We start from the raw sequence: 21,065 nt of genomic DNA, 5'->3' as shown, positions 1-21,065 counted from the left end.
AAGTATCAGTTGTGTGACATAGAAAGGTTGAGGAAAAGGCAAAGTTCACACACTTACCCTAAGTTTGGAAAGTTAGCATATGCATTGAGCTTTCTTGATGTGACTTCAAACTCTGAAGTTATAAAAATGGTATAGGAAATAAGCATGTCTATCCTGCAGGGGATATCCACAGAAGAAAATACTTTATTTCTGGATTCTTATCTTGCTCTGAAGTTTTGCCTATGTATTGGGGATCTGAATCTATACTGAGAAATGCCAACTGTTTGTTTATAGTTTGTGTCAGCAGATGGTCTACATGAAATATTGCCTAGATACTTTAAAGAAACCAAGAACATCACATTTCTAATAAGATGGGGTGAAAAGCCCTCAGACTTCTTTAAGGTAGATTAATTTCTTGTTGAGTCAGGCAATAAGATTGATGCCGGCCCTGGTTACAGTGAATTTTAAGCATCTAAAGACGGACTGTATTGCTACCTGATGTTCTAAAGTGAAACACTGACTTTCTGTTCGGTCTTTTTTTTTTTTTTTTTTTTTTTTTCTGGAGCTGGGGACTGAACCCAGGGCCTTGCGGTTGCTAGGCAAGCGCTCTACCACTGAGCTAAATCCCCCACCCCCCTGTTCAGTCTTTTAAATGGTGCAGGAGCAGGCCTCTTTGAAGAAAAGAAAGCTCACGTCTGCCATGTGTATCTAATCCTCTGGGGAAAAGAGCCGAGTAGAGATAAGATGAGACAAGACAGGGAGAGAAGTGAGAGACCATGGTGACTGAATGCTTCAATATTATAAGATACAAAAAGTCAGCAGAGAAAAAATAGATCTTAGAAAAGTTGAGAAATGATGAGGAAAAGGAATACTAATTCATTTCTCAAACCTACTATCTGCAAACAGACAGGTTTTTGTTCTCACCGAGTTGAGGGAGGGTAGAAAGAAAATGTAATGAATGGATCATTTATTTGTGTAAAGTCGTCAGGAGACACAGAGGAGAGAACCCTGAAGATGAGGCTACTGGATGAACCTGGATTGGACATGTGTTGGTAATGTATAAGGCTCTTGAGGTCAGACAGAACAGGGGGCGAGGTAGGTGTAAGGAGCACACAGGGCAAGAACTCTGGGTGTTCTTGTATGAGACAAAGGGGCCTGACAGAGAGGTGACCGAGCCCTTCTTTCATGTTGCCCACTTGTGCCACCCACCTCCTTCTGAGTCGTGTCCCCATCTAGCCCACCTCCTGCCCCATGTCATTTTTGTACAGGCAGCCACAACTACTGTGTGTTCATGACTGTGATGGTCATGTGATATGAACTGTCTGTTTCTGTTATGAAAATACTAAGTCCAAGCTGGGTGTGGTGGGGTGTGGGCCAGTGGACCGTGCCAGGAAACTTGGTAAGGTTGAGTGGGTTCAGAAACCCCAGAACTCTCAGACCTGAGGAAGGTAGGCATTTCATCTACTCACGACCAGGCCTCTTCCAAGTGAGCATGGCACCCCATGGAAAGAACCGTAACAATCAGTCAAGCAGGGGCAGTGCCCCAAGCACCAGCACATGCAGATGAGGCAGCCCTAATATCTCAGACCAAGCCAACAGAAAGCATCTGCTTTTAGAACCCAAGCCACCCCAAAATGTATATGACCCTGTCCACAAGGAGTAAAGGTGTGAGAATTACTTCATCGAAGATTGTCTGAGAGTGGCTGTCATACAAGAGCTGTAACTCTTTTTGGGGACAAGAGTTCTGTCCCAAAGCTGCATAGCATTTTCCAGAGCCACAGTGGCTGCCTGGATCTGACTCCCCCTTCCCTTTCAGAAAGCACAACTCTTTGGCTGCTCTGGCCGGGCCAGAGCTCTGAAGTTCTCCCTAGACTGGCAGTAGGACACTCCATAGATAGGGACAAGAGCATAAGGAGTTCAAGGCCATCCTCGGTTACACGGCAAGTTCAAGACTAGCTTCAGCTACATAAACCAAACTACAGATAACTAAAAACAATGATCTACGAAATTGGAAAAACTGGGTCATCTACATTTTATGCAGAGAAGTGCTTTCTCCAAGGGCTCTCAATAAGAATGCAATCATGAACACGTTCTTCCCTCCCTGTTGGAGCGGCTAACAGGGCTTGATGAGCAATGCTACAACTGCTTAGTTTAACATTTGAGGGAGTAACCTACTGATTCCTGTTCTAGGACTTTATACCCTACCTATTTCGTACAACCTACCCCAAGATACCCAATGAAACACTACTTGTGAGAAAAAAATCAGAAATAATCACCCATCAGGAGTGATTATTACCAAATAGTAATTATTGCCTATTACCAATCAGGGAGACTGCTGGGGTGACAAAGCACAAGGTCAACAAAGTGCTATGCCAGCATGACACAGACCCACGTGTGTGGGACACTATGCCAGCATGACACAGACCCACGTGTGTGGGACACTATGCCAGCATGACACAGACCCACGTGTGTGGGACACTATGCCAGCATGACACAGACCCACGTGTGTGGGACAGCCTTCTGGACACTCAGTAAGAAAATATGGAAAACAGAATGGGGCAAGAAGTGTTAATAGTCCTATATGGTCCTTGGGCTGTTTAACATCAGTACACACTTTACTTCTTAAAATCTATCTTAAAAATGTAATATACTGGTTTTCAAAGTAAATAACTAAATCAGGAAATGTTCATGGAGGAAAGGAAGTAAGAAAGAGAATGGAAATGAAAATACCTTGTACTAAACACACTGTTCTGTGTGGCTTTCCTCTGAGTTCTGCTGCTTTCCATATAGCACAGGGAGAGAGATAAAGGTAAGTTCCTGGGCAGGTATGTGGAAAACATTGTACACACACAGATCTATGGTTTGGTAAAAACCAAAATGAAAAGGTAAATCTGTATTTAACTCTTAATTCTTCCCTAGAACAGAAGCCAAACTCGTGTCCCATTTGGGTCAGAAAAGGCCCTGGGGTGATTGTGAAGCCAGCACTGTCATCCGTAGGACCTCCTGGCTCAGAAGGCTAGGATGTGCCAACTGGAGATTCAGGACTAGAAACCAGGAGGCCAGAAGGTCCTACCGCTGGCCTGCTGGTTACCAGCTACAGGACACAACTGCACCCACGTCCTATTTGTAAGATTAAGCTTCCTGTGATATCAGATTTGTGAGACAGAAGCCTAAGAAAGGTCAGTTTGTCCCCTTGCAGAGATCTACTTTGACAGCAGGGTGTTACTTTTAGCCTGGTATGTAGAAGGCATCAGCCTGATCCAGTTGTTCTGACTTTCATAATTTATTACAGTAAGTTATTCATTTTACTAAGATATTTTAAGTACTGTTGTATAAGCCTGCCAGCAATAATACTTCATATGAATAATATCTTTCTAATCTCCAAGTACTGAGAACATGAAAAATAGAAAATGTTACTTTCTTGGTTTTTCTAATAATCCGTGTTTTCCTTTGGGAAATTCATTCTAAAAATTTAGAGGCGCAAAAAAATTTCAGTTTGGGTCACCAACGGCATAATTCTACGGGTCAGATTCCTGAGTCTAAGAACCATAAATCTCTACTGACTCTCATGCGTGCATCTTGAACTCTAACCTGAACGTCAGACCTGTCAAGCTGGGCACTCAGAACAAGTCCCAGTAGGAGCCCAGTGAGCTCCCCACACTGAGGAAATCCCATCTTAACACTGAGATCCGAAGCCATAGTCCTCACAAATGTCTCGAGTTGGGTGCCAGCAGACAGGACTGCTGTTGAGAACACGGTGTCAGTCAGGCACGATGCTGCTTGTTCAGGGGGGGGTCTGCAACTTATGAGGGTACATCTCTTAGTCTTATGGAGGCAAAAGAAATTAATGTTGGCATGTTGTGGGCAGGAACCAAGGAAGGTGCTATGTACCCTACATCACAAGGGGCACTGCCCCAGCAGGTGGCTATCATGCTCAAAAGCCCTTGGTGCCCATCTTGAGAAAGGACTATTTTGCAGCATCCTGGTTGTGGACTCTCCCTCAAAGGGGCCTCCTCTTGCCTATTTCTGTATGCTCAGCATGAGGATGGCTACATCTATGCATCTGTGAGGATAAAGATAAGAAAGAATTGTCTCACAGCCTTGCTGCTTTTCTGGCCTTGGCACGGCTCCAATGCCCACATACTCTCCTTGCCTCCTTGTCCCTGGGCTGCACCTCGCTCATTCACACAGAGCAAAGGTCTGGAGCATCGTAGGGTTTGGGTTTGTTTGTCTTTAAAAGGCAAACAACCCAAGAAATCTGAGCAGGTCTCTGCTAACATATGGATACTACAGTAAACATGTGTCCAATGGTAGAACAGCTCTTCTACCAAAGCTCTGGGTCTCCCATTCACCATCGTCTCCTCCTCACTGTTTCTACTTCCTATGAGACAAAGCCCATGTAATATCTGCACATGACCAGTTTATAAGCAACACTGCTTCCTCCTGTCCCCTCAGACTTGCTTGACTCCAAGGGCTGCACCATATCAAGAGACACAGCTCCAAATCTGACTAATTAAGGCACTGGGGTTGACAAGTAGTCCTAGGAATGGACCCAACTTGCCCAGTCCCCAGGCATGAGCAGTACTAACACTGCATACAACAGGCCGAGCAAATGCCATGCTCTCTGAAGCAGGGGGCGTTAGGATCTTCCCTTACACGTACGATACTGTTTCCTATCCCACTTCTTAGGTGGACAGTACAGAAGTTTTCACCTTGAGTTTACAGCCCATTAACACAAGGGTCTGTTCCAAGTCTTGATCTGGGCCCAGAGGCCGTCCTGGGCCTTTCTCCCAAGGTTTGAGAAATTTGAAGTTGCTTTGACTTAATTCTAAAGAAGGACTTCTTTTTATGAGGGTTTTTGTTGTTGTTTTTTGTTTTTTTTGTGTGTGTGTTTTCTTACTGTCTTTGTTCTCTGTTACCCAGGGACATTCATAAAACAACTGTTTCCTCTGACTAAGGAGCATGGCACTTACTAGCTTTTGTGTGTGGAACACTGACAGTCCCCCGAATGTCCCCACCACCTGCTCAGAGACCTTCCCTGTGCAAGTGTGTCCTTTGCAGAGCTTAGCCCAGTTATGCTGGCAATAATAACCATCAATGCCAGCTCTCAGGGCTCAGAGGGGCTGAGTGGAAATGGCCTAAATAGATGACATTGGCTTGGGCAATAAGCATCTTATAGGTGACTATATGTTCCCAAACTACAAACTGAAACATACTATAAAAAACTAGAAACACACAGGGTCCTTCCAAGATACACTCATTCAACTTTTCCCTTAGCCAAGTGGCTAATGTCCTCTTATTATACAGGCACTTTAATTTGGTTTATAATAATAAAGCTGGTATTTCTTGAACACATGACATCAAGTCCTGGAGTGTTGGTCTTTTGGGGGGAGGCACAGTCACCGTGCGTGCCTTTCAGGGGCATGAAGACAGTAGCACTTCTTTTCTGAGACGGGAGCTCACTGCAGAGAGCCTAGGCTGGCATCAAACACACAATCCTCCCGACTGCTGAGGTGAGAGGTACACGCCATGGATATACCTTGTTCTACTTTTGATCATCAGGTCTACTTACACATTTCACACCTTAAATGACAGCATGACAAAAAGTACTATTGACCCACGGAATGAAAGCAGTGCCCTGGCCGTCATGACACTGAGAATGATATTATGAGGAGGGTCTGTAAAATAGGAAGTGGGTTTCTTTTTAGCTTAGGGCTAGAAAATAACCTGGAAATCAGTACTGAGCATTCAACATACATTTAATGCCTCAGTCTCCAAAAACCAGAAACATATTTGAGAAAAATCCTCATCCCTCCACATCCCTCTGCCCCCACAGTCTCTCTATGTAGCTCTGGCTGTCCTGGGTCTCTCTATGTAGCCCTGGCTGTCCCAGGACTCACTATGTAGAGCAGGCTGGAAGAGCAGCAAGTCCTTTTAACCACCGACACCTTGAGCATCTGTCTCCCTGGGCTTCTAAAAAATGGACTCTTGGCAAAATTCAAAAGCAGGCTCGCAAACTCTCCTTTAAACACCCTTTCTGCCCTGAGTCAGCTCCTGCCTTGTCACTTCCAAACAGTCTGATGGGCTCAGTGGAGCCGGAACGTAGAACTCAGGGAGTGGTCCTTCTTCAAGGACTTAAGGAATTTATATTGGGAATGGAAAACCCAGTTTAGAACAAGGTTGTGTCCCATTTCCTTCGAGTTACCTCCAAAGGTCTTGGGTTTTCCTAGCTACGAAGTGGCAAATGATCCACCTTCTCTTTATGTAAGAGTTGTATGGGCTAAAAGAGTCCTACAAAGGTCTGCTTTACCAGACTTTACTTTGTCTGATCGAAATGCTGTTGAGCGGTTTTGGTGAGAATGGCAGGAAGGAAAATACAACAGACAAAGAAGTCCAGAGTGCAAGCAAGCCATGCTGGAGTCAAAGCCAGCTCAGAAGGTAATGGTGGCAGTGTCAGAACCTAGGGATGTTTAAATTTGTCACACAGGAAAGCCTCTTTGAGGTGGCATTTGAATAGAAATGAAGCGGAAAATGGTGTGAGGTGGATCCAATTCTGGGAGAATTTAAAAGCAGAAAGCAGGAAGCACAAACACAAGGGCCCATGGGAGAAGTGGGGGGTGGGGTGGGGCATCTTAGCAGAGGGTGAGAGGACAGTGACTTTGAACTGGAGATTCTCATGTTCATTCACTGAAGGGTTTGAGCAAAGTGTGGGTACACAGAGACCTCCACCATTAGGTGGAGCTGAATAGGGGCAAGCTTTGCAGGGGCAGGGACCAGATAAAAGGCTGCCACAGACATCTGGGGAAGGGGAACTAACTGTGGATGGCCGTTGAGCCACATTGTCACTAGGGAGAGGAAATGGAAACTGTTGAGATTCATTACTAGCTTTGAGGACTGAGCCAAGACTTAGTCAGAACAGTCTGCCTGAGAGAGCAGGGATAGTTTTAAGTTTTTAGTCTGAGCCAATAGGGAAGTAGGGTGGCAATTCTTGAGAAGGGAAAGACTGGGAGATTTTGTCTGCTGGAATGGGGTGAAGGTCAATAGTATTTCTTAAGATGTACTGATTTGTGATGACTACTGAAATTCACATAGACGTGCCAAGTAGACAGTTCAATACATAGAAGAGACTGGAACCTGGCCGAACTAGAAAGAACATAAACTACTCCATAACACTGCTGTGTACTCGATGCAAGGCTGGAGTTCAGGAGCAGGCATTGGCTCTACACACTTCCTTGTGAAAATTACAGGAGACACATGCCCTCCTTTTCTCTGTGCAGCAGTGGTAAGGGCAGCAATGGCAGGTGCATGACAGTCACCTAGGCAGGGCGTGGTGACACAGATCCTGTCTCAGCTTTATTTAGTGGGCTTCCAAATGTTGAATGTCACCATTTCTTACTATAGTTGATCATCTTCCTTTCTCTGCTTTCCTTTTTACTGGATTTTTAAAATTTACATTTTAAATGTTATCCCCTTTCCCCCATTCCCCTCCAGAAACCCACTATCCCATCCTCCCTCTTCCTGCTTCAATGAGGGTGCATCTATCCACTCCTTCCCACCGTGCCTCCCTGACATTCCTCTACAATGGGGCTCCAGTCTTGACAGGACCAAGGGCCTCTCCACCTACTGATGCACAACAAGGCCATCCTCTGCTACATATGTGGCTGGGGCCATAGGTCCTTTCCTGTGTTCTCTTGGGATGGTGATTTCATCCTTGGGAGCTCGGGGCGTTGGTTGATATTGTTGTTCTTCTTATGGGGTTGCAAACCCCTTCAGCTACTTTAGTCCTTTCTCTAACTCCTCCATTGGGGACCCCATTCTCAGTTTAATGGTTAGCTGCAAGCACTCAGCTCCCTCTGTGTTTGTCAGGCTCTGGAAGAGCCTCTCAGGAGACAGCTATATCAGGCTCCCGTTAGCAAGCACTTCTTGGCATCCCCAATAGTGACTGGGTTTGGTGTCTGTATATGGGATGGAGGTGAGGCAGTCTCTGGATGAGCTTTTCTTCAGTCTCTGCTCCACAATTTGTCTCCATATTTCCTCTTGTGAGTGATTTTGTTCCCCCTTCTAAGAAGGTCTGAAGCATCCACACTTTGGTCTTCCTTCTTCGTGAGCTTCATGTGGTCTGTGAATTGTATCTTGGGTGTTTTGACCTTTTGGGCTAATATCCACTTATCAGTGAGTGCATACCGTATGTGTTCTTTTGTGACTGTGTTAGCTCACTCAGGATGACATTATCTAGTTCCATCCATTTGCTTAAGAATTCATGAAGTTATTGTTTTTGATAGCTGAGTAGTATTCCATTGTGTAGATGTACCACATTTTCTGTATCCATTCCTCTGTAGAAGGGCATCTGGGTTCTTTCCAGCTTCTGGCTATTATAAATAAGGCTGCGATGAACATAGTGGAGCACGTGTCTTTTTTTTTTTGGGGGGGGGTGAAAGGTCAAGATTTTATTGTCTTCATAACAAAATCAGCTTAGATTTTATTGTCTTCATAACAAAATCAGCTTAGAACTGGATCACTTGGCCCTTTCTCTTCTTGTCACCTCCTAGTTCAAAATGCTTGCATCTCTTAATAGCCAGCATCCTCTTAGATCTGCAGTTGGGCTCAATGCACTCCAGTCTCAGCACAATCTTCTTTGTAGTTTTAGCCTTTTTGCGGAAAATGGGCTTAGTCTGCCCGCCGTAGCCACTCTGTTTCCTGTCATAACGCCGCTTTCCCTGGGCATACAAAGAATCCTTGCCCTTCTTGTACTGCGTCACCTTGTGGGGTTGGTGCTTCCCACATTTCTTGCAGAATGTCCGGCGGGTCTTAGGAACGTTCGCCATGTTTGCCATGTGTCTTTTTTATATGTTGGGGCATCTTTTGGGTATATGCCCAAGAGAGGTATAGCTGGATCCTCAGGCAGTTCAATGTCCAATTTTCTGAGGAACCTCCAGACTGACTTCCAGAATGGTTGTACCAGTCTGCAATCCCACCAACAATGGAGGAGTGTTCCTCTTTCTCTGCATCCTCTCCAGCATCTGCTGTCACCTGAGTTTTTGATCTTAGCCATTCTCACTGGTGTGAGGTGGAATCTCAGGGTTGTTTTGATTTGCGTTTCCCTGATGACTAAGGATGTTGAACATTTCTTTAGGTGTTTCTCTGCCATTCGGCATTCCTCAGCTGTGAATTCTTTGTTTAGCTCTGAACCCCATTTTTTAATAGGGTTATTTGTCTCCCTGCGGTCTAACTTCTTGAGTTCTTTGTATATATTAGATATGAGCCCTCTATCTGTTGTAGGATTGGTAAAGATTTTTTCCCAATCTGCTGGTTGCCATTTTGTCCTAATGACAGTGTCCTTTGCCTTACAGAAGCTTTGCAGTTTTATGAGGTCCTGTTTGTCGATTCTTGATCTTAGAGCATAATCCATTGGTGTTTTGTTTAGGAAAATTTCCCCAGTGCCCATGTGTTTGAGGCTTTTCTCCACTTTTTCTTCTACTAGTTTGAGTGTATCTGGTTTTATGTGGAAGTCCTTGATCCAATTGGACTTGAGCTTTGTACAAGGAGATAAGAATGGATAGATTTGTATTCTTCCACATGCTGACCCCCAGTTGAACCAGCACCATTTGTTGACAATGCTATCTTTTTTCCTACTGGATGGTTTTAGTTCCTTTGTCAAAGATCAAGTGACTATAGGTATGTGGGTTCATTTCTGGGTCTTCAATTCTATTCCATTGATCTACCTGCCTATCTATGTACCAATACCATACAGTTTTTTTTTGTTTTGTTTTTTTATCACTATTGCTCTATAATACAGCTTGAGGTTAGGGATGATCTTTTTATTGTTTCAGATAGTTTTCCCTATCCTGTGTGTTTTTTCTTTTTTTTTTTTGTATTCCAAATGAATTTGCAAATTGCTCTTTCAAACTGTGAAGAACTGACTTGGGATTTTGGTGGGGATTTCATTGAATCTGTAGATTGCTTTTGGCAAGATGGCCATTTTTACTATATTAATCCTGTCAATCCATGAACATGGAAGATCTTTCCATCTTCTGAGATCTTCTTCAATTTTTTCTTCAGAGACTTGAAGTTCTTGTCATTTAGAACTTTTAATTGCTTGGTTAGAGTCACAGCAAGGTATTTTATATTATTTGTGACTGGTGTGAAGGGTGTCATTCCCCTAAATTCTTTCTCAGTCTGTTTGTTCTTTGAGTAGAGGAAGGCTACTGATTTGATTGAGTTAATTTATATCCAGCCACTTTGCTGAAGTTGTTTATCAGGCTTAGCAGTTCTCTGGTGGAATTTTTGGGGTCACTTAAGTATACTATCATATCATCTGCTAATAGTGATATTTTTGACTTCTTCCTTCCCAATTTGTATCCCTTTGACCTTTTTTGTCTGATTGCTCTGGCTAGGACTTCGAGTACTATATTGAATAAGTAGGGAGAGAGTGGGCAGCCTTTTCTAGTCCTTGATTTTAGTGGGATTGCTTCAAGTTTCTCTCCATTTAGTTTGGTGTTGGCTACTGGTCTGCGGTATATTGCTTTTGTTATGTTTAGGTATGGGCCTTGAATTCCTGATCTTTCCAAGACTTTTATTATGAAGGTGTGTTGAATTTTGTCAAATGCTTTCTCAGCACTATTGAGATGATCATGTGGTTTTTTTCTTTGAATTTGTTTATATAGTGGATTACATTGATGGATTTCCATATATTGAACCATCCCTGCTTCCCTGGGATGAAGCCTACTTGATCATGATAATCATTATGATGTGTTTGGATTTGGTTTGCAAGAATCTTACTGAGTATTTTGGCATTGATATTCATAAGGCAAATTGGTCTGAAGTTCTCTTTTTTCGTTGGATCTTTGTGTGGTTTAGGTATAATTATGACGTCATAGAACTAACTGGGTAGTGTTCCTTCTGCTGCTATTTTATGGAATAGTTTGGAGAGTATTGGTATTAGGTCATCGATGAAGATCTGATAGAATTCTGCACTAAACCCATCTTGATCCTGGGCTTTTTTTTTTTTTTTTTTGGTTGGGAGAGTTTTAATGACTGCTTCTATTTCTTTAGGGGTTATGGGACTGTTTAGATGGTTTATCTGATCCTGATTTAACTTTGGTACCTGGTACTTTCATATTCTTTCCTCAAATGGACAACTAGAGAGCAGGAAATGAAAATGTGAACCACTCAACTCCTTGCTGGTGTCAAGTGAGTGCAGGTTAGAACATGGGGGGTGCTATTTTCATATCTCAGATTGTTAGAGATTAAAGAGTAGCAAAGTTCTGTCCCATAGTTATGTGATGATGGCCATAATATGATTTACAGTTTTTCTGGAGGATAAATTTGTCAACCTTTGTCAGAAACTCTATAATTGGCAACCTACCTAGAAATTTCATGTCACTAAATTTAGAATACAAGAATACAAAGTATATTAATTATCAGGGTGCCACCACATCAACAATTATAAGTACTGAGAGGTGACTAATTGTTCAAGTACAAGAGGGCAGTTCTATTTTGTTACATTTGTCCAATGGAGCATAATGTATGCTCTAAGATTGTAATATAGTGGCGTGTTCATTGGAAGTGTGTGCCAATAACCATGAAGCCATGGAATGTGAGGGACAGCTTTGATCAAAGTTTGTACATGTGTGTCAGCATAATACATATCAATATGGGCATACATGAAAAAAGATCAAAAAACTCCAGATAGATACATTAAAACTGTGTGAGTAGTCTATTTGGAGATTAAATTATATGTAAATTTTTTGTTTTGCTTGCTAAAATTGTACTTTATTCTGTAACAAATATGTACAATGGTAACTTAAAATATGAAAACAAATATACAGATCTTGAGAACAGAAATACTTGTAATGTGACTAAGAAAATAAATTCCTAGCAAAATACAAAGTCATTTCTACTTCATAAATAAGCATCTGAACCCTAACATTGAAATATTTCTCTGTACTGAAAAACTACAAGTGTTGCTGAAAACCATAAGACATATGAGTTGACTCCACTTCCCTTCTTGGTTGTAAGTCACTCTTTCAAGACAGAGCCCACCCAACTTAATGGGCCTCATCAGAGAGAGACTAAGTGTGTGTGTGACTGAGTAGCACACACAGGCTCAGAGTCCTATGCCAGACAAGGTGCTACAAAGCCGTCCCTGACCTGCAGTTAGTGTGGCCCATGGTCCTTCTGCAGGATTGAAACAGAATCTGTCACAGCAGCAAAAAAAATGTATCTTGTTTGATTCACTTTGCTGGCATGGCTAACTAAATAGATATTGAATTATATTTATTTACGTATCTCTGATCTCATCAATCGTTTTCCTAGGTGCTGTTTGAAGATTTTTTTTTTCAGCTTGCAAGGAAAAAAATGTATCAAGCAGAAAAAGAGCTTCTGGTGATATAGCAGGGTACTGGGCACCAGGCACCGGGCACCGGGCACCGGGCACCGGTGACACAGAATGTGGCCACATGGGAAGGGTGGGAGAAGTGTGGACACATGCTTTAAAGGTGAACAAAAGCCCCGTCTTCACTAATGTTTTTTCCTTTGAAAGGTATCTGCCTCGGAAACCCAGCTCTAAAGCTGGTAACTTGGAAAGTGACACCTTGCTTTTTCAAATTTCCTGTATGGTTCTGGAAAATGAGTTTTAACTGTGATTCCACCTGCCAAAGCTGAATTTTCCCTCACAGGCTCTCCAGCCCAGTTCAGGCGGTGGGGGTGGAGGGGCTCTGTAATTCAGCTTTCTTGGGACACTTAGGACAAAGAGAAGCCGTGTTGTGGAAGTGGACTGCTTAAAGGGCGGGCGTGAGGTTCCTCACGGAGAACAGACACTGTATTCCTGCAGCTCACTGCTTCATGCTTCCACTTCTGTCCCATTCGGCCGTCCAGGTTAGGGCCTGACCTGGTTCACACTGAGGTCCTGGCACATCTCAGGACAGACAGCACATTCCGTTCACGCTCTTCTCACTAGGGAACCTTCCAGGGTGGCACAGAGAACATGGTTGAAGACTGCTGCTGTACTTCTGGGAAACCCTGCCGAGGTGAATCTGAGCTCCCACCTCTACAGAGGGCAGCCAGTAAGGCTAGGACACGCCGCCTCCCCAGAAGTCAGTAATGAGGAAGGCTTGTGACTCACCACCTCCTCCATTCCAAAGGTCAACAGAATTCCTACAGTGACGAGCTCAATTAAAACACTCCTAAAATGTCCCATTAAAGAACCCCAGGTTTGTAGCCCATGAATTCTATCTATATGAGGATAAAGGAGGTCTTCCCTTTCTATCTTCATACTCGTCCCCATTCTCATACTTAGACATGGCCAACGCCATGACTGTAGTTTTATTTTAGTTTTATGCACATAGGTATTTTGCCTGGATGCATGTCTGTGCAGCTCATGCAGGCAGTGCCATGGAGCACACAAGAGCACGCTGGATGCCCAGGAACGGATTGCAGACAGTTGTTAGCTCCCTGTAGGTGCTGGGTATTGAACCTGGGTCTTCTGGAAGGGCGGGCTCTTAGACACTGAGCCATCTCTCTAGCCCCCACATCTTGCAGTTTCAAATATCCTTCACTGTCTCAAGGCCTCTTCAAACAAGATTCTTTTACCTAACATAGCACTTCTCACTTGCAGCTTTACGCAATTTAAAGCTCACTGTCAGTGTGCACACCTGAGACGCCTACTCCACTAAACAGGTCACACGCGGCTCCTGAGAGGTAGATGGCTGGCTACATCTGCTCTTTCACTCTGACCCTGACTTGCAGAGACTGCCAGAGAACGTCCCACGTGTCCCCGCAGGTGGCTTACAAGCCATTCCAAAGTACAGTGGAAGGACAGACAAACGGCTCCTGTGCACTCAGACGGTAAACAATTTCTCTGTGGCTGCATGCGTAAGTGCACTGTACAATGTGGTAAGGAACAAGGTTTGGGGTTGACTGTCTCAGCTCAGATCTGGACGCCCTGACTGGCAGCTCCCTGCACAGTGCAGGCAAGATGCTGGAGTTACTCTTTTTTGGCATCAAAATGCTCTCTGGGCATCGGTGAAAAGGAAGGAAGAAAGCCAAGCAAGAAAAGCGATGTAGGGGAAGCATGGAAAGTGTGACGGCCCACCTACAACCATGCCTGTGTCAGGTGCACAGACTACCCTGGTGACTAGCAGGCACAGCCAGTGAGCCCAGGGTCTTTCCTCTGCCAGAATGCTGCCTAAGTTCTAATAGCCTGAGGCAGCGGAGATCAATGAGAAGATATTCTAAAGTACACAACCTTATCTTAATAGTAGGAAGTCCCATGACTTGACTACACTGTACTCTTTCTTGACTTGTGTTAGGCATTAAAGAAATTCTATTTCATCAATATGTTATATTAATGGGCCATTACTAGAAAATACATATATATGTATACACACAGATTTTGGCATTAGGGATTAAACCCAGGATCTTACCAACAACTTATGCTCTCAGCCCTCAAAATATTTCCAAATGTATTACCAAGATATCACCACAGTTTCTCTGGCTTCAGGCGAGCACCTGGACCGAGGCAGCAGCACAGACACGTGTGGTTACCCTCTCTGTGAAGCCTCCTTTCCCCACAGTCTGCCTTTGCAGCCTGACCCTGGAGTAATTCCACTTTCCTATTTACACAGACATGGTGAAAACATGGTATTCTCTATAATATTATTCTGTAATATTACTTGTATATGCAGAAAAGAGATAATGAGAAAGAGCAATGAAACCCATGTAAAGTTAAGATAGAGGAACGACGTACGGTTTCTCACGTCTCGTTTCCTTTTAAGCACAGTGGGTACGGGGAAGCAGCCTACGCCAACAGAGCAGATGTGCATATATATAGATATATACATATGTTCAGTATATACATATCACAACACAGAATGTTAAAAACGGGCAATGCATCATACTGACCTTAGGGGGTTTAAACGGATAGTCTGGTGAAAAGGTAATGTCAAGAAAGAACACCCCTCCTTCATAGACAGATCCTGGGGGTCCCAATATAGTTGACCTCCATTCATAAATGTTGTCTCCTTTGGGTCCAGCACTGAAATAAGACACACAAATGAGATGTGCTTAGAAATTACATAAAGTTTGGAATTAAAAAAATATATGGTAATAATAAATTGAGCCATTTCATAAAACATAATAAAGTCAACACATTAATTTTATCTATCATATTGTTCCTGTCAACATCATCATCCTATAAATACAACATGCTGGTATTATGTAATCCAGCAGATCCGAAGGTCCTGCTCGCAACCCAAACGCTATGGAAGACGTCTCCGAGGACACTGGCCTTGCCTGAATGTGGGATTATGTGTGAAGACCTGAGAGGGGTGACACAGCTCTGGGTCAATAGCAGAGAATTTCCAAGTGAGAAAGGGTAATGCAAAGTGGCTGGCCCAAACCCTCTAAGCACTGAGAGCACAGACTGTCCCTGACAGACACCAGGGAACAGCCACCATTCTGAAGACCCAGCCATTTGGAACCTCTTCCCCCTACTACCCCATATCCTAGATAAGACATGTTATTTTATGATTGTATTTTATAACTTCTTCTCTGTTCCTCCCTAGAATAAACATTTCTTGAGGAATAGATTTTAGCTACTAACTAACTACACATTTGTTGGCAATGACAGGCTAATGGCTGGGCAGGTCATATGACTGTGAATGGCCAACATACACCCATGTCTCCAGCAAATTCACTAAGAAGAATAAAGCCGAGTGTGAATGGTGCTAATTCTTCCCAGTGAGCATCAGGGCCACAGTATGACTTTAATTTAGCTCTTGGCACTGGGGGCCTAGCTCAGTGGTACAGGGTTTGCTCAGTGTTTCTGATCTTTAAAGCTCCTCATGGGCAGGGGAAACCCAAAATAACTGGAGGTTTCCCAGGGTTCTTTTTGTTTTATCAGGTTATTAACTATGATGATATCCTAACAGAGTGGACAACATCATGAATGCTTGGGAAAGAGTTTACTCAAAAGTCACTGTAACAAAATTGATCATAACCAAGATAAGACTACACAATGATACCATTTTAAATGTAACTCGCCTCACTAAGCAATCAAAGTAGAAGGGAAAAAGTTATCCTCACAGGTTACAGAAGGCTTTCTGCCCTTTCTCCCTCCACTTTTCTTCTTCCAGAATCCCTTCCCTTCTCTTCCATGCAAAAGTAAAACCTTTACAGTATCTATAAACTGAGAAATGATATTTAGACCATGGAAAGCTGACCAAATCTTAGGGCCCAATCATAAATTCATATCAATCAACAGGGAAAAGATTAATAATCCATCAGAAAGACACCAGCAGACATTTCTAAAAGGTAGAAATAAAATTTAAAATATTTAGTTTCATCAAAATCGGGAAAATAACAATTCAACTGGTAAATATAAATGCGTAACAAGCAAAATGGAGTGGTGCACGGTGAGTCCGACGTCTACACACTGCAGATAAACACGCTCAAATGTGCTGGAGCACAGCGCTCTTCAGTCGGGAAGGAGGGAAAGTCTGGGCTTTGTAGCATCTTGGGTGGACCTGGAAGGTGCTGAGCTCAGCAAAGTCAGGTCTAGAACAACAAGTGCTGTGTGATCTCACAGTGTTAAGTAAAGCACTGGTCTCAGAGGGAGAGTGAAACAGTGGCTTTGAGTAGGAACAGAGTAGGAAAAGAGGCTGGTTAGTGGGTATGAGCCAGGTAGATAAGGACTTAAATGGACGTGATCCCAGGTAGATAAGGACTTAAATGGACGTGATCTCAGGTAGATAAGACTTAAATGGACGTGATCCTAGAGTAGATAAGGACTTAAATGGATGTGATCCCAGAGTATGTGGCCTGGTGAGATGGCTCAGTTGGTAAAGTTGCCTGCTGTCATACCTAATGTCATGAATTTGGTTTCCCAGGAAGTATACACTGGAGAGAACCCACTCCTGCAATGTGTTCTCTGACCTTCATATGTACACTAGGACATGTATATAAACACACACGTACACATCCATGTACACAAAATAAACACAAATGTAATATGGGAAAAGCATATTAAAAGGGCTATAGAATGCTATGTAAAACGAGCAGTTCTGTGATCTACTGCGTGTTAAAAACTGATCCAGTGTCCTTCCCAGCTGTAAAGTTTATGAACTATAACAATAACCAGCATTGGCAAGATGCCCCCCAAGGGTACAATAGTGGCACTTACATGTCTTAATTAACAGCCATTTAGAGAGACTTAAGGCCGCCTCTGTTGTAGGGAGTTCATGCCTGGTACCATAAACCCAGCCAACTACCCATGGCTGCCGAGATCCCGGACCATGGCTACCACAACGGCAGCCTCCTTAACCAGTGCAGTTCCCAGCTGTATTCTAAACACCGATCCTGATGCCCACAAGTAAGTGTCGCTTTCATCTCTCCCACTGAAGCTTCCTTTTGTAGCAGTTGGAGACAACTGCAGACATCCTCATTTAGTCCTAAGATAGAGAACAACTGCATTTGGAGACAACTGCAGACATCCACATTTAGTCCTAGATAGAGAACAACTGCATTTGGAGACAACTGCAGACATCCACATTTAGTCCTAGATAGAGAACAACTGCATTTGGAGACAACTGCAGACATCCACATTTAGTCCTAGATAGAGAACAACTGCATTTGGAGACAACTGCAGACATCCACATTTAGTCCTAGATAGAGAACAACTGCATTTGGAGACAACTGCAGACATCCACATTTAGTCCTAGATAGAGAACAACTGCATTTGGAGACAACTGCAGACATCCACATTTAGTCCTAGATAGAGAACAACTGCATTTGGAGACAACTGCAGACATCCACATTTAGTCCTAAGGTAGAGAACAACTGCATTTGGAGACAACTGCAGACATCCACATTTAGTCCTAGATAGAGAACAACTGCATTTGGAGACAACTGCAGACATCCACATTTAGTCCTAAGGTAGAGAACAACTGATTTTTGGATGCCCCAATCCAACTGATACACCCATAACACAACCCCTACACTTAAGGCTCAGGAACACCACAGAAAGGGGGATAGAAAGAGGCCCAGGATGCCTGTTGTTAGTAGGGTCTACTACATGAGACAGGGAAGCCACATCCACTAAATATGAAGAAAAATATGGTTGACTAAACAAGAGCTGTACAATGACAACATGAGCTGACACACACATGTGGGTGGGGTAATCTCACAAGGCTCCTGTACTGGCTGGTTTTGTGTGTTAATTTGACACAAGTTGGAGTTACCACAGAGAAAGGAGCCTCCCTTGGGAAAATGACATCCAGCTCTAAGGCATTTTCTAAATTAGTGATCAAGGGGGTTGGGGGAGGAACAAGCCCCTTGTGGGTGGTAGCATTCTTAGGGTGGTGGTCTTGGGTTCTATGAGAAAGCAAGCTGAGCAAGCCAGGGGAAGCAAGTCAGTAAGTAACATCCCTCCATGGCCTCTGCATCAGCTCCTGCTTCCTGCCCTGTGTGATTCCGGTCCTGACTTCCTTTGGTGATGAACAGCAGTGTGGAAGTGTAAGCTGAATAAACCCTTTCCTCCCCAACTCGCTTCTTGGCTATGATGTTTGTGCAGGAATAGAAGCCCTGACGAAGCCAGCACTACCCACTGATGAAGAGCCATGGGCCATCAATGGCTGCTGAGAGGGGGTGTAAGTATTCTCCAGGGATAAGCTCCTTGATAGATCGTCCAATCCCAAGTGGTCAGCCCTAAATATATATACAGAGGGCAACACTGAAAGTTAGCAGGTTTCACACACACACACACACACACACACACACACACACACACACACGAGCACACACTGCAGTAAAGCGGTCATGAATCTGAGAGGGAGGGCGAGGTAGAGGAGATGAAAATGATGTCACATAAGACTCATGTATCGAAATTCTCAAGAACGAAACACTAAACCGACCCAGGCCTCAGGGTGAGCTCATTGGTAGAGCATTCGTCTACTGAGCATGAGGCTTTGTGATCGATTTCCCATACCACTAATAAGTGAATATGTTTTGAGAAGATATGGACTGGAAAGATGTCAATCCATAAGTGACTGTGTGAGAACAGGGGTTAAGTTGGACTTGGGAAGCCGCATCACACAGATCTAGCAGTAAAGATGATGCCCCATTCAGTTTTATTTCATGTATTTGGACTTTGACTCTCTCTCCTTCTCTCCTCTCCTCTCCTCTCCTCTCCTCTCCTCTCCTCTCCTCTCCTCTCCTCTCCTCTCCTCTCCTCTCCTCTCCTCTCCTCTCCTCCCCTCCCCTCCCCTCCCCTCCCCTCCCCTCCCCTCCCCCACCCTCTCTCTCCCTCTCCTATTCTTTCTTTTGTCTTTAGGGTTATTTTTATTTTAGGTGTGTGGTTGGCCTGAATGCAAGTATGTGTGCCACATGTATGCCTGGTCGGTGTGCTGGATCCCCTGGGACAGGAGTTATCGATGGTTGTGAGCTGCTATGGAGGGGCTGGGAAACTAACGCAGGTCCTTTGGAAGAGCAGCAAGTACTCTCAACCCCTGGGATCTTTCTTGATCAACTCCTTCTCTAAAATACAGTAAGTAAAATCGCAGTTCCTAATGCAGTGCAGAGGAATCAAGCACACTGCACGGCAGTGAGACAGTAAGGGACCAGACAGCATTCTGCCCATCCTCCCATCTGGTAGTGAAGCAGAGGCCAGCACCTGCAGCAGCCTCTTGTGCCAACAGAGCACACTCTTCGGATGAATAAGACACACTTACATTCTGGGCTACAATTAAACCCAGTGAAGAGAGAAGTTTATGAGGAGGAAGAGTTTATGGAGAGTAAATTATAAGTTATAGTTACAACATTATCTCAAGGCTGATGGAAAAACTCAGTTAATACACAGCTATGAAACAGTGTGTCAAAGACTTTCAAATGTGAAGTCACTTTGAGAAGGTTTAAGGTGATCTTCCAGGAATGGAAACTTCAGGTAGTTACATACTATAGGGCCAAGTAAGTGGTCACCACACAGTGCCATCCAGAGAGGGACTCTTGCTAAGACAGATACCTTAGCAAGAAGGGCACCCACTGTGGACTATTTAAAATCAATTTCTGCTCATAGAGTTGCATCTGTCTTTCAATCAGAAACCCAGATTTTATTGAAATCAGCTGTCTATACTGCTGAGGTGGATTAAATGAACACAGCTGATATCGTTCTGGGTTGTGTTATCTGACCAAGGTGTATCTTTTAAAGAAATGCTTTGTCAGTAGCAACAAACTGTCTTTATAACAGACAGGGGTTTTCCAAGGCACATGAATTTCATTTGCCTGCTCAACACACAGACCGTGTCTTAGCTGTGTCTTAGCTGTCTGACGCCCTTGCCTCCTCAGAAAGCAGGCCTACACTACTTGCAATTCTATAGTTAGGAAAGTAGCACTCAAGCTACATAGGTCTCTACCTCTCTTCTGCTGGCAACATGCAAGTGAGAACCCTTTGGAGTGAAAAAAAAAAATCCTTGAAGTGTGCTATATACTACAGCAGCCATGAAGCTAGGGGTGCTTGAGATGTGATTGGGGCCAAGAGCCACGTGCTGTAAGTGCAAGGGAAGCATGTGTTATATATACATATAATCTAAGATAGTGGTTCCCAACCTTTCTAATGCTTTGACCCTCCTGTTGTGGGGACTCTCCCCTCCCAACCGTGAAATTACTAGTGTTTCTGCTTTATAACTGTAATTTTGCTATTGTTATGAATAATAATGCAAATCTCTGTGTTTTCCAATGGTCTTAAGTGACCTTTGTGTTGTTCAACCCCTAAATGGGTGAAAAAGCAGAAGTTGGGAACTGCTCAACTGGGATAACAATTACATGTTCAAATGGCAATACTTGGGATATGCTAGACACATTGTAAAAATGTATGTGGTTTTAGAAGCTCGCAGTACAGTAGAATCCCTACAAAGACACCCCCTTTCTCCAGTGTACCCTCTTCTTCTCCTTCTAGGAAAAAGAAGCAATTGTCAGCATGTGCACAGGGAGTGGAGGATGGGTACGGGGGGGGGTGGAGTGTGGGGGGGGGAACCAGACAAAATCAAAACGCCTCCTCCTGGGAATTTAGGACTGGCGGTTACTTTGCCAGAGGC

The 21,065-nt window shown here is 43.7% G+C and overlaps 1 protein-coding gene and 1 pseudogene across 4 annotated transcripts in view; both read right to left on the bottom strand.

The window, feature by feature from the left end:
• Positions 1 to 21,065, bottom strand: part of Ube2e2 (ubiquitin-conjugating enzyme E2E 2) — a 277,665-nt gene that overhangs the window by 42,449 nt on the left and 214,151 nt on the right. For all 4 annotated transcript variants that reach the window (NM_001399660.1, NM_001399659.1, NM_001399661.1 and 1 more), the window contains one exon: positions 14,881 to 15,013. In NM_001399660.1, the coding sequence (NP_001386589.1) occupies positions 14,881 to 15,013 (133 nt within the window). The remainder of the gene's footprint in view (positions 1 to 14,880; positions 15,014 to 21,065) is intronic.
• Positions 8,407 to 8,810, bottom strand: Rpl36al-ps4 (ribosomal protein L36A, pseudogene 4; annotated as a pseudogene).

The sequence above is a fragment of the Rattus norvegicus genome, chromosome 15 (assembly GCF_036323735.1).
Source record: "Rattus norvegicus strain BN/NHsdMcwi chromosome 15, GRCr8, whole genome shotgun sequence".
Taxonomy (NCBI): domain Eukaryota; kingdom Metazoa; phylum Chordata; class Mammalia; order Rodentia; family Muridae; genus Rattus; species Rattus norvegicus.
The sequence above is the reverse complement of the archived record's forward strand: the minus strand, read 5'-3'. Positions and strand labels throughout refer to the sequence as shown.